The sequence below is a fragment of the Pseudorca crassidens genome, chromosome 17, assembly GCF_039906515.1.
Source record: "Pseudorca crassidens isolate mPseCra1 chromosome 17, mPseCra1.hap1, whole genome shotgun sequence".
NCBI lineage: Eukaryota > Metazoa > Chordata > Mammalia > Artiodactyla > Delphinidae > Pseudorca > Pseudorca crassidens.
Genome location: NC_090312.1, coordinates 83,171,123 through 83,186,315, shown reverse-complemented (window position 1 = coordinate 83,186,315; position 15,193 = coordinate 83,171,123). Strand labels below are relative to the sequence as shown.

At 47.5% G+C, this 15,193-nt stretch overlaps 1 protein-coding gene across 5 annotated transcripts in view; it reads right to left on the bottom strand.

Moving 5' to 3' along the window:
• Positions 1–8,266: 8,266 nt before the first annotated feature.
• PCMTD1 (protein-L-isoaspartate (D-aspartate) O-methyltransferase domain containing 1) overlaps positions 8,267–15,193 on the bottom strand; it is a 60,603-nt gene continuing 53,676 nt past the window's right edge. For all 5 annotated transcript variants that reach the window (XM_067712349.1, XM_067712358.1, XM_067712348.1 and 2 more), the window contains one exon: positions 8,267–10,900. In XM_067712349.1, the coding sequence (XP_067568450.1) occupies positions 10,536–10,900 (365 nt within the window). In that variant the 3' untranslated portion in view covers positions 8,267–10,535. The remainder of the gene's footprint in view (positions 10,901–15,193) is intronic.

Sequence of the window (15,193 nt, the reverse complement as noted above, 5' to 3'; positions counted from 1 at the left end):
CAAGAGGAAGATGCAAATCCCTTGCTAACTTATGAGTATGTCCAGTCCAGGGATGGGTTCATGAAGAGAATCAAGGAAACGGATGATCAATGAGATTGGGAAATTGATTATGCATGAATGAGAATAGCTGTCATGCTATTGTGAATGGAGGGATGTGACAAGGTAGCGTATTTGTGTTCTCTCTTACCTACATGTTCCTACAGCTCAAATCGCCTCTCTGCTCCAGGGTTAGCACCAGTATCTCCCATAAATCCCGGCAGCCTTTGGAGAGGTAACATCCCCTTTTGTTTTGAGGCATTAGGGCAGGAGATGAGGGGAAGCATCTTCTGGGACCACAGAAGATGGTCCTCGTGATGGCCACATGATGGCCACGTGATGGTGATGGCCACGTGATGGTGATGGCCACGTGATGGTGATGGCCACGAGAGCAGACGTTCGGGTTTTGGGTGCACCCTGCCAGCACCAAGCCCTGGCTCCCAGGGACAGAGGCCCAGGGGCTGCTCGCCTGCCCAGGCTTGGCTGAAGGAGGTTCTCCTCTACTCACTTCCTCTACTCGATGTCTTGAGACACTCTCCTTCCAGCCACGAAGCCCCACTGCCCTTCTTTCAGCTTCTCTAAGAGCCAAAATCTACTCAGCCTTAGACTTCACTCCTCTGCTTGGAAGTTCTTTGAATGGCTGTCTCCTCATTCTGTAGGTTTCAACCCCCTTCTCAGGCAGGCCAGCCCTGATGCTTCTAAGTAAGCTCTCCCCACACCCACCCCTGCTGGCAATGTTCCATCCCTGCACAGTTTCCTACATAGGACATCTCAGAATTTGCACTCTATATATTTGGGGGGTTGTGGTTTTTTTTCTTTATTATCTATGTTCCCATTTTTGGTATAAGAGCCAGAGGGAAGGACCAAGAAGCAAAATATAGCTTTTTTTTTTTTTTTTTTTTAGCTATTAGTATAAAATAGGCACTCCATGAATATTTGGAGGAAGGAGAGAGGGAAAGAGACTGGAAAATTCTCTGTAGGCAGGAATTATTTATAGATCAATTCTCCACTTAAAAATACTGCTAAAGGGACTTCCGTGGTGGTGCAGTGGTTAAGAATCCGCCTGCCAACGCAGGGGACACGAGTTAGAGCCCTGGTCCGGAGAGATCTCATATGCCGCGGAGCAACTAAGCCCGTGTACCACAGCTACTGAGCCTGCGCTCTAGAGCCCGCGAGCCACAACTACTGAGCCCACATGCCACAACTACTGAAGCCCGCACACCTAGAGCCCGTGCTCCACAACAAGAGAAGCCACCACAGTGAGAAGCCCGAGCGCCTAGAGCCCGTGCTCTGCAACAAGAGAAGCCACCGCAATGAGAAGCCCGCGGACCGCAACAAAGAGTAGCCCCCGCTCGCCACAACTAGAGAAAGCCCGCGCACAGCAACAAAGACCCAACGCAGCCAAAAATTAATAAATTAATTTTTTTAAAGAAAACATTGACGAAAGAAATCAAAGATGACACCAACAGATGGAGAGATATACCATGTTCTTGGATTGGAAGAATCAGTATCATGTTTTCATTTTTCTTGGACCAGAATTGCTGGGTCATACGGTAATTCTACGTTTAAGGTTTTGAGGAATTGCCAAGCTGTCCTCCAACGGACTCTGCTTCACAATTCCATCAGCAGTGTTTCTCCACATCCTTGCTGACACGTTATCGTCTGACATTTTTATTTTGTCATTCTCAAGAGTTAAAGTTGTAGCTCATTCTGGATTTGCATTTCATTAATTACTAATGATGCTGAGCATCTCCAGATGGGTTTTATTCGCCATTTGTGTACCTTCTTTTAAAAAATAGCTCTTCAAATACTTTGCTCAATTTTGACTGGGTTATGTGTGTTTTTAAATTGTTGAGGTAAAAGGGTTCTCATATATGATTTGAAATTTTTCTCCCATTCTGTCTTATTACTTTTTTGATGGTGTCCTTTGAAGTGCAAAAGTTGTTGATTTTGATGAAGAACAATTTATCTCTTTTTTCTTTTGCTTTCAAAGGCAGATCTGCTTTTTCTTTTTCAGAATTTTCATCTTAAGCAGTTAGTTGTGGTCCTTCATGATATTGCTTGCATGAAAATGTAATCCTATGTCAAGGATTTTTGGCCCCAAAGAAGCAGAGGACCAATCTGAACAGACTTTGCATATACTTCTCTCGGCTTTCATACCCTGTCTCCAATAGGGGTCAAAAACTGAAGGTTCTGGGCTGAAAGCAACCTGCAAATACACGTGGTCGAGCCTTTCACTTTGAAAAACTGTAATTAGCTGCTAATATTGAAAAGTCAGGGGGACTTCCCTGGTGGTCCAGTGGGTAAGACTCTGTGCTCTCAGTGCAGGGGACCCAGGTTTGATCCCTGGTCAGGGAACTAGATCCCACATGCAGAAACGAAGATGCCGCATGCCGCAATTAAGACCTGGCGCAGCCAAATAAATAAACAAATGTTTTTTTGAATAAATAAATAAAAATAAAAGTCAGGGAGGGAACTTCCTGGCAGTCCAGTGGTTAGGGCTCCACGCTTTCACTGCCTAGCGCCCAGGTTCCATCCCTGGTTGGGGAACTAACATACCTGCAAGACGCGTCGCTTGGCCAAAAAAATTAAAAAAAAATAAAAATCAGGGAATTTCACTTTTGACTTCCATATTTTCTTGAAAACTACAGCCAGCTCATTATCAATGGGCCCCAAGCCCTGAGGGCAGCACCCACTCAGGAGCTGGCTGGCCCCGGCTGTCCCCGCTCCCCAGGACTCCAGCTGCAGGTCAGTCGCTGCCCATCACTCTACTAAGGGCAGGTCGTCTTTCGCGCCCCCCCCCCCGCTCCCCTCAGAGGACCCTGCCAGCCAGCTTCCTGTGGGTATATGAGTCCAAAGTTCATGCCCTGAGCCGTAAACAGTAGTCACTGCAAACCCTTCCATACAGCTGGGCAGAACCAGATCCTCTCCTAAGCGTGTAACGCGCACGAGCTCACGTCACCTGAGAATAACGCCAGGAGGCGAAAACCGCTAGCATCCCCATTTTACAGACTGAGAAACCGAGACCCCAGGAAGCTGGGAACTCGCAGGGGGCCCGGCTGGGGTCCTGAGGGTCCAGCCACTGGGCATCATTCTCCAGCCGAGGAAGGCTCTACACAGCTGCAAGGACAACGCCCTCTCCCTTCCGCTCAGGGCCTCCAGGAGAGGGTGTCCGGCACGGGCCGACCGCCGACCTTGGCACCTGACGGGCGGCGGACAGGCCGCCCTGTGCCTGGCGCTGGGGCTTCTGCAGAAACTGACGCCGCAACACGACACAGGCAAGGTTCAAGGCCAAAGGCCCCGCTCGCCCTGCCCTCTGGCCACCACACGAGAAGCGGCCCCGGGCTCAAGAATGCGTCTTGTGGGTTTTTCCAGTAAGGCTGTTTTTCGTATTCACGAGCACATAAAATTAAGATGCTTAACAAAAATTACTCTGGGCCGAATATAAGTGGGCTTATGTGCAACGACCACCACCAGCTTGAACTCTCATTACCCAGCTAGATCCTCATTTCACGATTATGACGAAAAGTGACCCGGCGCTGCTCGTCCTACCTCTTGCTCAAAATCCCCGGAGTCTCACTCGGGGAGAGTGAGACTCACCCGCCCAGGGATGCACCCGAACGGGGCAGGCGGCTCTCTCCCGCGCGCACCCGCCACGACCGGCAGACACTTTACCGGGGACGCTGGGCCCTTCCAACCGCCTCGTCCTAGAGGCACTTCTCCTCTTGGGGCGTAAAGCCTGAGCACCACGATGAGAAGGGTGCGCACGCCACACACTGTGCGACCCGAAGGGCAGCTCAGTGATGCGGTTTCTCTCCCCACACAGAAGGCGAGGACGGCGGGTGAGCACCCAGGCCCATCTGCCCGCCCACTCCGGCGTGGTCTCCCGGGCGCCGACCTGCCTGCCTGCCCGGGCCCCCGCCCCGCGCTCCCGGCTGCTCTGGGTACCCGGGAGCAACGCCCACCGCAGGGCACGGGGAGGCCCAGCCGGGAGCGGGGGCACGCGGCGTGGGCGGCTGCTTCACCCAATTCAGAGTAGGGAAGATTTGGGGGTGGGGGGCGACGATAAAGGGGTTAAACTGGGACTCTATGGAGGCAAATTACCCAAGGAATGAAGATGGGAATTCTCTGTGGTAAGTTCTGGAAGATGCTAGGAGACCCGTTCCTTTCACCGCTTCAGGGCTCGCGCTTTCCAGTCTAAGCGCCGAAGCCTGGGGTTGCGGAAAAGTGAGGACCCTGCTCCGACGACCCGAGCGGGGGCGGGACCTGGGGGGACAGAGGCGCGGCGGGGCGGGGGCGCACGCCGCGGGGGCGGGGGGGAGCGCGGGGGCGGGGAGGAGCGCGGGGCTGGGCCAGGAGGCGGGGCGGGGTGCGCCGCGGGGAAGAGGGCCCGTCAGCGCCAAAGCCGCCCGGCAAGGCACCTCCTCTTGGCGCGTCGCTCCACTGTTTCCGTGAGCCCAGCCTCTCAGCCCCCGGCCGGGCTTCGGCAGCTCACGTTGGTTCATTATTTATTGCATCCACGCAGGACAGCTTTTCTTCTTTTTATCCGGTAACACTTCCAAACCCTGAAGGGCGAGCGCAGTAATAATTGGCTGACCCGGGGGCACATACTCCCTACTCCGAACAGTATTATTCCACTCCTGAAACCCAAAGCGCTGCACTAATAAGAGATTCCCACCAGCTGCTTCTGGTTTCTTCCTTGAACACTGTTTAGCGCCCACGCCCGGCCCTGGAGCAGACGCACCCACGGTCACGCGTGTGAGCACGTGAAGTGGCACCGATGAGCCTCCAGGACCCGCCGCCCCGGCGGCTGCAGACCCGCCTCTCACCCTCTAGGTGCCCGGGGGCGGGCGGCCCTCTCCCGGCGACACCGCTGGAAACAAGACTTCTGCCACAAGTATGTCTTGCAGTTCAACGTGTACTTTTTGGGCACTCTGTAAGCAGGTATTTAAGGTTTTGGTTTTATCTTTAAAGACTGAAACTTTCAAACAAATCTCATCCCTAAAATAGGACTTTAAAAAATGCAAAACAGAAAAACAAAGTGAAACTTGGATGGTTAATTTAGGCAGCAACTCCAGATGACCACGCTGCGAGACAGAGGTAGTGAGCGGAGAACGTTTTGTCAAATTTTATCAACCTTATGAGTATAAAGAAGAAACAGATTCATTCTCCTTCTCTCAGCAATTCTTCGTTCCTTTACATTCTACTGTAGGTGAACACTGCCCTCTATTGGCAGAATGTTCCAACTTTTAAATATGTGGGGTTTGGGGTTTTTTTAATACAAAAATCAGAAGAAAAAACTCAATCTCCATGAACAAGAATGATTTTAAAATAAACTTGAACTATGCTTGACATCGTTCGTGTGTCTCTTATTGTCTATATCAATAAACGAAAAAGCCAGCTTCGTCCTTTCAGGCCCACCGCTAACGATTCCGATGCTCTTGGTGATGTTTGCAATTTGGAGAACTTGGACAAGACATGCGGGTTTGTGTGTCGTTTTCAGTTCAAAATATTCAATATAATAAATATTACATTGTATTCGTAGGGCATTTTTCTGGAAGGAAAGACTAAAAACTTTCTACTTTTAAAAACCTGACAGTCAATGGAAAAAAAACACCCTACTGTTACCTTCCATGAGTATAAGGCTAAGAACTGCAAGAGGAGCACATGAATGCCAGCCGCATCGTGGCTGTGGGACCTTTCCTCGCAGGCCTTAGGAAACTCCAGCAGAAAACTGTGTGCGCTAGATAAAGCATTAGAAACTTTTTTTTTTTAAAGGCATCAGTGTGCTGAGTGAGCAAGTTAGTAAGACATAGACAAGGGTCCAAAAACGAAGTGAAAAGGGAAGCCAGCAAGGTACGTGAACGCCGGAGTCTCATTCAGCTGGAGTATTCGCTTAACTTAGCGACATTAACTTCAGATTTGGGGCAGCAAGCTTACAGGAAGAAGGGGAAAAGCCCTTTCCTAACTGGGGAGGGCTTCATTGGAATCTCCACGTCCGCATAAAGTTCATTAAGGAGAACTAGAAATAATCCACCTTGTCCCCTCCTTCCCCCAGAGAACGCAGAGAAAACTGCCTATTTCAAAACTTGCTATGAGGAGGGAGTAAAACCTCCCCAAAGATGTAACGTCCCCAGGTTAGCTTTCCCGTGGATGTTCAGGCCCCTCTCCCTGAGAGGTGAGAAACCCTTAAACCCAGGACTTAGTTTAAAGAGGCCGTGAGCCAGCAGTGCTTCTGGCAAAGACCAGTTGGCCTCCAATAAACCCTCACAGATAGAGTTCCACAAGCTCAGTCAAAGCCCGCAAAGCACAAGAGAAACGGGGTCGTCACAGCTAGCCCTCAGAGACATCCTGAGCAGAAGCCCGCCACAGAGTTCAGATACTGGAATCAGATATGGAATAGAAAACAGGTTCAGTGTGCTTACCGAATTGAACGTATTAATAAAGAGCAGGAAATTATTTAAAAAAAAATTTTTTAAGAACTAGAAAATTTAACAGACATTAAAACTCAGTGTAAGGGTTTAACAGCAGACTTAAAGCAAGTGAAGACAATTAGTGGTTGGAAGATATATTTGAGTGAATTATTTAGAATCCAATGCTGAGAGGCAAAAAGTTGAGGCAATGTCTGTAAGAAAAGAAAATGGCCAAGAATTTCCAGAGCTGATCAAAGAGGCCAGTCCACACACCTATAAAACAAATACCAGGTAGGATTAAAGATAAAAATGAACACCTAGCACATTACATGAAACTACAGAAAATCAACAATGCCAAGACAAGAGTATTAACAATGTCAGGACAAAACTGTAAAAACAGAGATAAAAGATAACCTTCAGAGAAATGGCTATCAGTGAACTTCTCAACAGCTACAATGAAAGCCAGAATGTAGAGAACTCCATTGTTTTAGAGAAAAATACTGTCATCCTAAAATTATATTAGTCATATTTTTCAAGAACGAAGATAAATTTTTTTCAGACAGACAAAACTAAGACCACAGGGTCTTTCACCAAAAGAAATTTTAAAAGATGTACTTTAGGCAAAAGAAAATTGAGATGATCCAAGAGTTAAGAAGAAATAATGAACAAAAAAGTGGGAATGTGGGAATCTAGCATCACCACAGACAACAGGGACCAGCCTCAGAAAGACAACGTGCAGTGAAAACTAGGTGCACAGGAATGAACAGGGGTGATTCCACTCATACCGCCTGGAGATACGAGCGTATGTGTAAAACCGCGGCAAAAAGCCAGGTGTGACCGTCACAAACGGGCACCCTGAGAGGGGGGGCTAGGATGAGCGGGGAAGAGGGGCACACACAGGAACGGTAGTGCTGTCAGTCAAGCCTCATGGTTCGTACTCACATGTACGGACATGAACACTCATTCCTTGGACTTTCCAAGCATCTTATAAATATCCTTCGTATCTACTTGAATAGTTCATAAAAATACATTTTTTGTTGTTGTTGTTTTGTTTTTTTGCGGTACGCGGGCCTCTCACTGTTGTGGCCTCTCCCGTTGCGGAGCACAGGCTCTGGACGCGCAGGCTCAGCGGCCATGGCTCAGGGGCCCAGCCGCTCCGCGGCATGTGGGATCTTCCCGGACCAGGGCACGAACCCGTGTGCCCTGCATCGGCAGGCGGACTCTCAACCACTGCGCCACCAGGGAAGCCCCATAAAAATAAATTTTTTAAAACCCTACACCCTTCAGCGGTGGCAACAGTCAAAAGGAAATGAGATGTCCAAATACAGACAATTCTATACCATAATTCAGCATATATCCATAGGTGTACTGACATTTTCTAAATTTAGAAAGAGAAAAAAGGCAGGCCACTGGAGAACGATGCTTAATTATATGCAACTATTTAAAATAATTTTCCAAGTTTTCCCATAAATTAACAGGTTTTGCTTCACTTTTGTCCTCTCAAACAGCTGGAAACCAACACTTCCACATTTTGTATTTTAACTACTATGTGTGCTATCTTAATGACATTTTTCTTTATTAGTACTAGAACCAGATATATGGACCAATAAGCAGTACAGATTTAAACGATGTTCCTGGTAGTTAATGGTGTTGCCGGCAGTTTCTCGGGCTCTATCAGATCCTGGGTGCTATTTCAAGCCATCTCCAAGCAGCAATCTGACTGAGGGGGGAAGTCGTCGTGCTCCCTCCCTAGGCCTACTTTCTCTCCGCAAAACAAATAATTACCCCACTGTAAATTCCCATGAATACACTGCTCATCATTGTGAATTACTTCATCTTTATTTGCTACCTCTCCACCTATAAAGCACAATTATCCACACTCAAATATAACATGATTCATTAAAAAATAAACACCCAAAATATTCTTAATCATTCTAATATATTCCCATTAATAGATAAAAGGGCTTTTGCTTAAAATTTCATTCTTTATTTCTACTTCCTTATTTGAAGTCAATAGTAAAGTCACAACTGTGAAATAAATGCATTTAAAAACACAAAAGATACATTTCAATGACAAAAAATAGGCAATGATTATGAAAACCTACTGTACATTTTGCCAAAGCCAACAGAATAAAAGCTGCTATGAAAAACTCCATCTTCAAATATATCCTTAACAAAAACGTCCCTCATGAATAGTTAACACCACGATTTAAGAAAACGTCGTGTTGACGTTATCTGAACACTTGCCCCGAAAACAACAAAGCTGGTGGGGGGGCGGCTAGATAAAAAATATGTGGGCACCAGGAGCCCCAAATTAAACTTCTAAAATGGACACTGATTTCAAAATAAAAGGAACATTTCTAACGTGACAATAGCATGAAACTATTTTTTTTTCCTTGCTAGAAATGAATGGGGCATTTCTTAACAATAACAGCTTAGTAATCGCCTAAGAAAAATTGTGGAGATACCCCCAAGCCCAGTCAATGGTAAAAAACGAACAGCTTCCACGAAATTATCTTTCACATTACTAAAATATCCTGATTTACCTGGGATGATTCATGCTTAGACTATTTCAAACAGTTGTTTTTACATGTGTGGAATTACCAGAGCTGAGATTTTTTTTAAACCATTCATCTAACGGTTGAATCTTTGCAGAGACATAATAATCCTTCCACTACACATCGATTGCGTTTCCTCAAGCATACTTGTTCAACAGTTGTAACAGTGATGCTGGTGGTGATAAGTGATACTCTCAAATTTTCCCTTCTAAAAAATATATAATCCACGGAACACTAAATAGTAAATATGCTACACTGTATACTTTCTTAAACAAGGCATGACTCTTCATGCCCTAGTAGGAAGAAAAGAAACACTAATAACGGCATTTACCACCTGTTTCACTACTGACATTCAAATAATGAATACAGTAGTATGGGATATTAATCAAAAAAATGAAAATCACTGTTACTTTACCACAAGAAACAAGAACAAAATAAAAACATGGGAAGAAATTAAATGAGCCCGGTGTAGGTCCCAAAGATTACACTATGATTCCGAATTTTCAAAGAAAAGGTCACCTACATATAATTTCTGTGACTACTTCCTATGCTACAAAGATGAATTTCAAAGCAAATGCAGGCTGGCGCAGCCCTGCTTGTCAAGGATGAACCTGCCAATGAACCAGGAGTTTCCTTTGCTAAAGTGCACCTGTGACCAGCCCACTCAGGCCGATTCACCGATGAGCCATCAACAGTCGCGTAGAACAACAGACTCTCTTAAAGCAAATACTTTATACAGTGGACTACAGGGAAAACCGTCCTAAATATACTATCTTCTAAAACTTCAGAGTAAGATAACCTCATCATTTTTAAATACTGAAAATGTAAAGGGTCCACCCAAACTAAGAGTTGTATTAAGTATATACGTTTTACTTTAATATTCACTTGACATGCTCCTAAAATCTCTATGAGAGAAGCAGATGTTTTCCCCATGTCTTGGCAACAGATTTAAGAGCAAGAGTAGCAGTGCTGTTGAACTCCCTGAAAGGAGGCTTTTTAAAGCTACGTTACTCCGTATCTGCATCGTTATTGCACTCATACATTGCCCGGAACAGACCTACAGCAACTCAGCAATAGTGACTGCAACACACAAAGCTTCTGATTTCCTTGTTAGATAAAGGTTTCATGGAGGAAATGCAAATGGCTGCAATTGGAATCAGACTACATATATGCTTCCTGATTATTTCCCCTTATGGAAGATTAAATCTAACCCTCACCACTACTAGTCTGTAACGAACCAGATGAGGGTCTGAAGGACCCAGTCTTGACTACTGTTACATTCCACTCTTGAAGTCGCTCCAAGTTAAAACAGCAATTTTAACAAGATTTAAAGAAAAATATATTTTATAAAAGGGATTCTTTTTAATCACAGAATACATCATTTTTATTACCAAGACAGAAACAAGTTATACTTTTTCCACTAAAAATTCACTCTGATGAAAGAAAGAATTCTCTTTTAACGTCTAACAATGCTACATTTTCAAGACTAAAGGAGTTATCAGTAGGCGTTCTTCCTTCTTGCTCTAAGTTACTTCTCCCTAAAGTACGTCAAGTACGCTTTTAGAGCCTCGGGCAGGGGGAGCCTCATGATCTTCTCCCTCAGCAAGTTCTGGGGCGGCGTCTCCTGCTCGCGGGCGGCGCCGCGGCCCGTCTCCTCCCCCGCGTTATCCTCTTCCATCTTCTCCTCCTCCTCGCTGTCCAGAGGCTGAGGGATGAGCTGATTCCCCACAAAGACGTAAGTGTTAATCCTCTGCTTGACCCTCTTCCTTTTCCTTTTGGGCGGAGCCCTCTGAGGAACGCCCTTGGCCTGCATCTCATCATTGATGAAATTTCTAAGTGTGCGTCGAATGTAAATACGAGCCAAGTCCTGCAGATTCCTGACAGCACAGGGGGCTAAAAACACACGGAAAACATAAAAAGTAAAACGTTACATACTGTTCACTTCTTAGTGAATATTAGGAGACAGGACACAAAAAACTGACGTTCATCTAACACAGATTTTAGGAAGTGCGCCTACTATGTGCCAGACCACTGCAGTACTGAGGACAGCGGACGGCACCGGAGTCTGTGTGTACGGACATGTGCGCATCCCCAGGTATGAGCATAAACCCTCTCGGGGAGGATAAATAACTTACAACGGCTGGAGCGCACGTGAATTAAGCAGTTAGGGGACAAGAAGAGAAGAGCTTTTACCCTACACATCTTCTGTACTTTCTGATGTTGAAAAGTATGTGAAGGACCTGTTTCAAAACCTCAAATGAAGGCACTGTTTGAACAGCTGCCTCAGTCTGAGCTCTAGACTGTTACACGCATGCACACGCAGTTTCCATCTTTCTGTAAATCAACAGGCAGAACTGGTTCACAGGTAAAGGGCCCCCAGAAATCACGGCGCACACTTTAGCAGCCCCGAAACACCACAGACCTAAGCTGCTGACGCTCGCTTCTATCTAGCGCACGGGGAGAGTCGGAACAGGCCCTGTCTGCTTCACTCCTGCTTCCCACCGGCGCGCAGGTGTTAAGACCTAGCGCCACACGCCCCTCTTGGTGGCCTCCTCCAGTGCATTGCACCCAGACAAAGAAAATTCTCAGGTCCCCACCTGAAATCCGTTCTTCCTAGTTTCCACCCCTGTGGGAATAAAACCCTTATCAAGGATTCTTCTCAAATACCTAACAAAACAAAACACAGCCCTCCTCAGTTCAACAGCACAAGAAAGCCTTCATCACTTCTCCCCTTACTTTTGGTACTTGTTCTTAGCTACCTCCTTCCCAACCTTCCTGTGATCATGTCACTTATCCGAATGTGTATGTGGCCGCTCTTTGCCCTCAGCTGTGAGCCCTTGGGGGCGGGGGGTAGGAAAGAGGCCTGGGGCCCTTCCTCACCCCCCCCCCACAAAGGGCCTGAGGGTACACATCCTGTCCTGGGTGCTTCCCTCCTGCCCTAGTGCCCGGGGCTCTGCCCAGTCACAAGCTGGGCACATCGTGCAGCGGGAGATGTGGTCTTTCATAAAACTCCAGGCAGGAGGTATTTTAGACCAATTCCAAGATCCCTTAGCACATACTTCCTGGCCTGCTACAAAACCTTTTCTTCAGACTCTCTACTGAAACCCAAAATGGAAGAGCACGGCCCGGCCCCTCTGTGGGGTGGCGGCTGGCAAGGGAAGGAGCGGGCGTGCCAGGGGCCGGCATGAGACAGGACCACGCTGGGGCGGAGAGAGGGGACAAGCCTGAGTTCTGCTGTGAAGACAGGACGGACGGGGACTGGGCGCAGAGTCTTTGGCCCGAGCGGCGAGGCAGATGTAACGCTGATTACCCACGTGACCAAGAGAAAGCACAGTTCGGGGAGGAGAAGATAAAGATTTGCTTTGCTCGCGCTGTGTGTCCTAAATGGAGGTCTGGGCGCTGCCGCCACCCCGTGGGCCTTTCACATGGGGCAGCCAGTCAGTGCCGGGCGAGGCAAGCGGGGAGGGGCCGGCAAGGTGCTCGGGGCCCAGAGGCCACGCGACGTGCTGGCCCTTTCCAGCCGCGGCAGTCGCTCCAGCGCCGGGCTGGGGGCAAGGCCCGGCTGCAGACGGGAGTCATGGGGTCATCAGCCCCAAAGGCCAGGACGGCCCCCGCGGGGCGCGCCAGCGGGAGGGAGGCCGGAGGTCAAGGGACCACTGCAGGAAGCGGGGTAGAGAACAAGCGGGGACAGAGCTTCAGAAGCTACAATGAAGAGAAGGAGTACTTAGACTTCTCGGGCGTCCCTGTGGGTGTGACCCGCCCACACCCCGGGCGCTCTCCCAACACGTCCACTGTCCTCCTCCTCTGCCAGCACTGCCTGCTCCTCCAGGGACACGATCACCACGACGACCGCCGGGACAGCCCGACTGCAGAAGCACCGACGGACCCGGACTGGAAAAGGATTCAGACCTGGCTCCATTCAGTCGCTTCTAACACTCACAGGTCCTGAAGTAGCACCCACAAGAGCCTCATTTAAACGTTTTTCTGATAATACGAACACTTTTAGACAATTCTCAGCCCTACTTATTCAAAAATCCCAGTATTTTTCTGTACTGCAACCTCCTTGTTCCTAATGCTTCTAGTCACGAGAAGGATTCAATGGACCAGACAGACAACACTAGTCCTGACTGCTATAAAATTTTACTGTGAATTGAAGCTTTCAGGCCAAAACTACAATGAAGGTTATCTCTGACACACACGTCAGCTCTATTTGTTTCCCAAAAGGTGGTCTCTATGTAGATTTTATAGGAACCTAGCAGTCAGCACTTTCATTTTTATTTGTTAAGTAAGACTGAAAAGGGCACTGGATTTAGGTCAAACCCCATTTTTAACCTACAAAACCGCAACTTCATATGGCTCAGTGTGGTGCAGTTCAACAGTTCATGAAATCTCCTGACCTCTGTGATACTGAGATTTATAAGAAATGTACATTTGGCTTCCCCTTCCTGACACAGAGCTCCTAAAACACGTGGAATTTCCTAAGTGATGAGAGCATCAAAGTGAAAAGCAGTGCTTTTTAGTGTTCATGAGAGGCTCCCTTCAACCACACGTGACTTGATGTTACGGGGTGACTTTCACTAAGCCCTTCAAGGTGCTTGGCTGGCTGTCGGGCACACCAACCATGGGATTGGAGAAATGGAACTTTCAGGCTACCCCTCCAGAGACAGGAAAGGGGCTAGAGGTTGAGTTAATCACCGAGAGTCGATGATTTAATCAATCGAACCTCCATAGAAGGCCCTAATGGAAAGGGCTCGGGGAGCTTCTGGGCTGGTGAACAACTGGAGGTGCTGGGAGGGTGGTGCGCGCAGAGAGGGCGTGGACGTCCGCATCCGCCCACACACCCCGCCCTGGGCATCACTCCCATCCGGCTGTTCCCCAGTTAATCTAATGAGTAATCTGTTCTCCTGCATTCTGGGAGCCGCTCCAGCAAATTATCGAACTCTAGGAGGGGTCATGGGGGCCTGATTCACAAGCAGCCTGTGAGAAGCTGGAGGAGGACAGAGCCTGCAGCCTGCGGGGTCTGTGCTAGCACCGGCGAGCACCACAACTGCACCAGACCACAGTCTAGCTCGCTGGGGTCCGCAGAGGACTGCAGGATTGCTCAAGGAGGAGACCCCACAGGTCTGGACGACAGGAGGATTCGGCAGGTGGTGTATAAAGGAAACAGAGTTTTCCTTTAGTTGGTGTAGAGTTTTTCCTTCACCCCTTCTAAAGGGCCTGCTGTGAAATTTATTTTTATAATGTCTTATACCAAAGAAAGAAAAAGAAATATGACTTTAAGTTGAATAAAAATTTGTGATGAACCCGAGGAAAAGTTATAAATACATTTTAGTAACTGCTGACATGAGCAATTTCATAGCTACAAAATACGTTCGGCAAAGGATTTGCACGTGTATTTTTTAGGGTTTTTTTGTGCTAACATTCTTTCACATTTTTATTCCCTATAATTAATGAAATAATGTTCTCTACACAGAAACCTATTTTAACTTATTTTAACAGAAAAGCGAACGTGTTCTTATTCTCCACACATCGTATTCCATTTCAATTCCTAGCTACCTAGTCCCCAAGTCCACCTCTCCACTGTTAAGAACTTGAGCAGGGGAAACAGGTGTAATTTACTGACCTTCCCCAAATCCCAACACTATTCTTTACTAAGCCATTATTACCTGCTAAGCACTTTATAAACACTACTTCATTTAATTCTCAAAACCACCCCAGGGCTTCCCTGGTGGCACAGTGGTTAAGAATCCTCCTGCCAATGCAGGGGTCATGGGTTCAAGCCCTGGTTCGGGAAGATCCCACATGCCGCGGAACAACTAAGCCCGTGCCTGCAACTACTGAGCCTGTGCTCTAGAGCCTGCATGCCACAACTACTAAGCCCACATGCTACAACTACTAACGCCCACGCGCCTAGAGCCCGTGCTCTGCAACAAAGAGAAGCCACCGCAATGAGAAGCCCGCACACCGCATGGAAGAGTAGTCCCCGCTCAACACAACTCGAGAAAGCCCGCGCGCAGCAACGAAGACCCAACGCAGCCAAAAGTAAATAAATAAAATTCAATTAAAAAAAAACACCCCAAAAGACCACAAAACCACATGGGTTGCAAGAGGGTAAAATAACCCTGAAAATAAAATGAAATCTCTCCCAGGTTCCTATGAAATAAATTCATTTAGAAAGCAAATTAA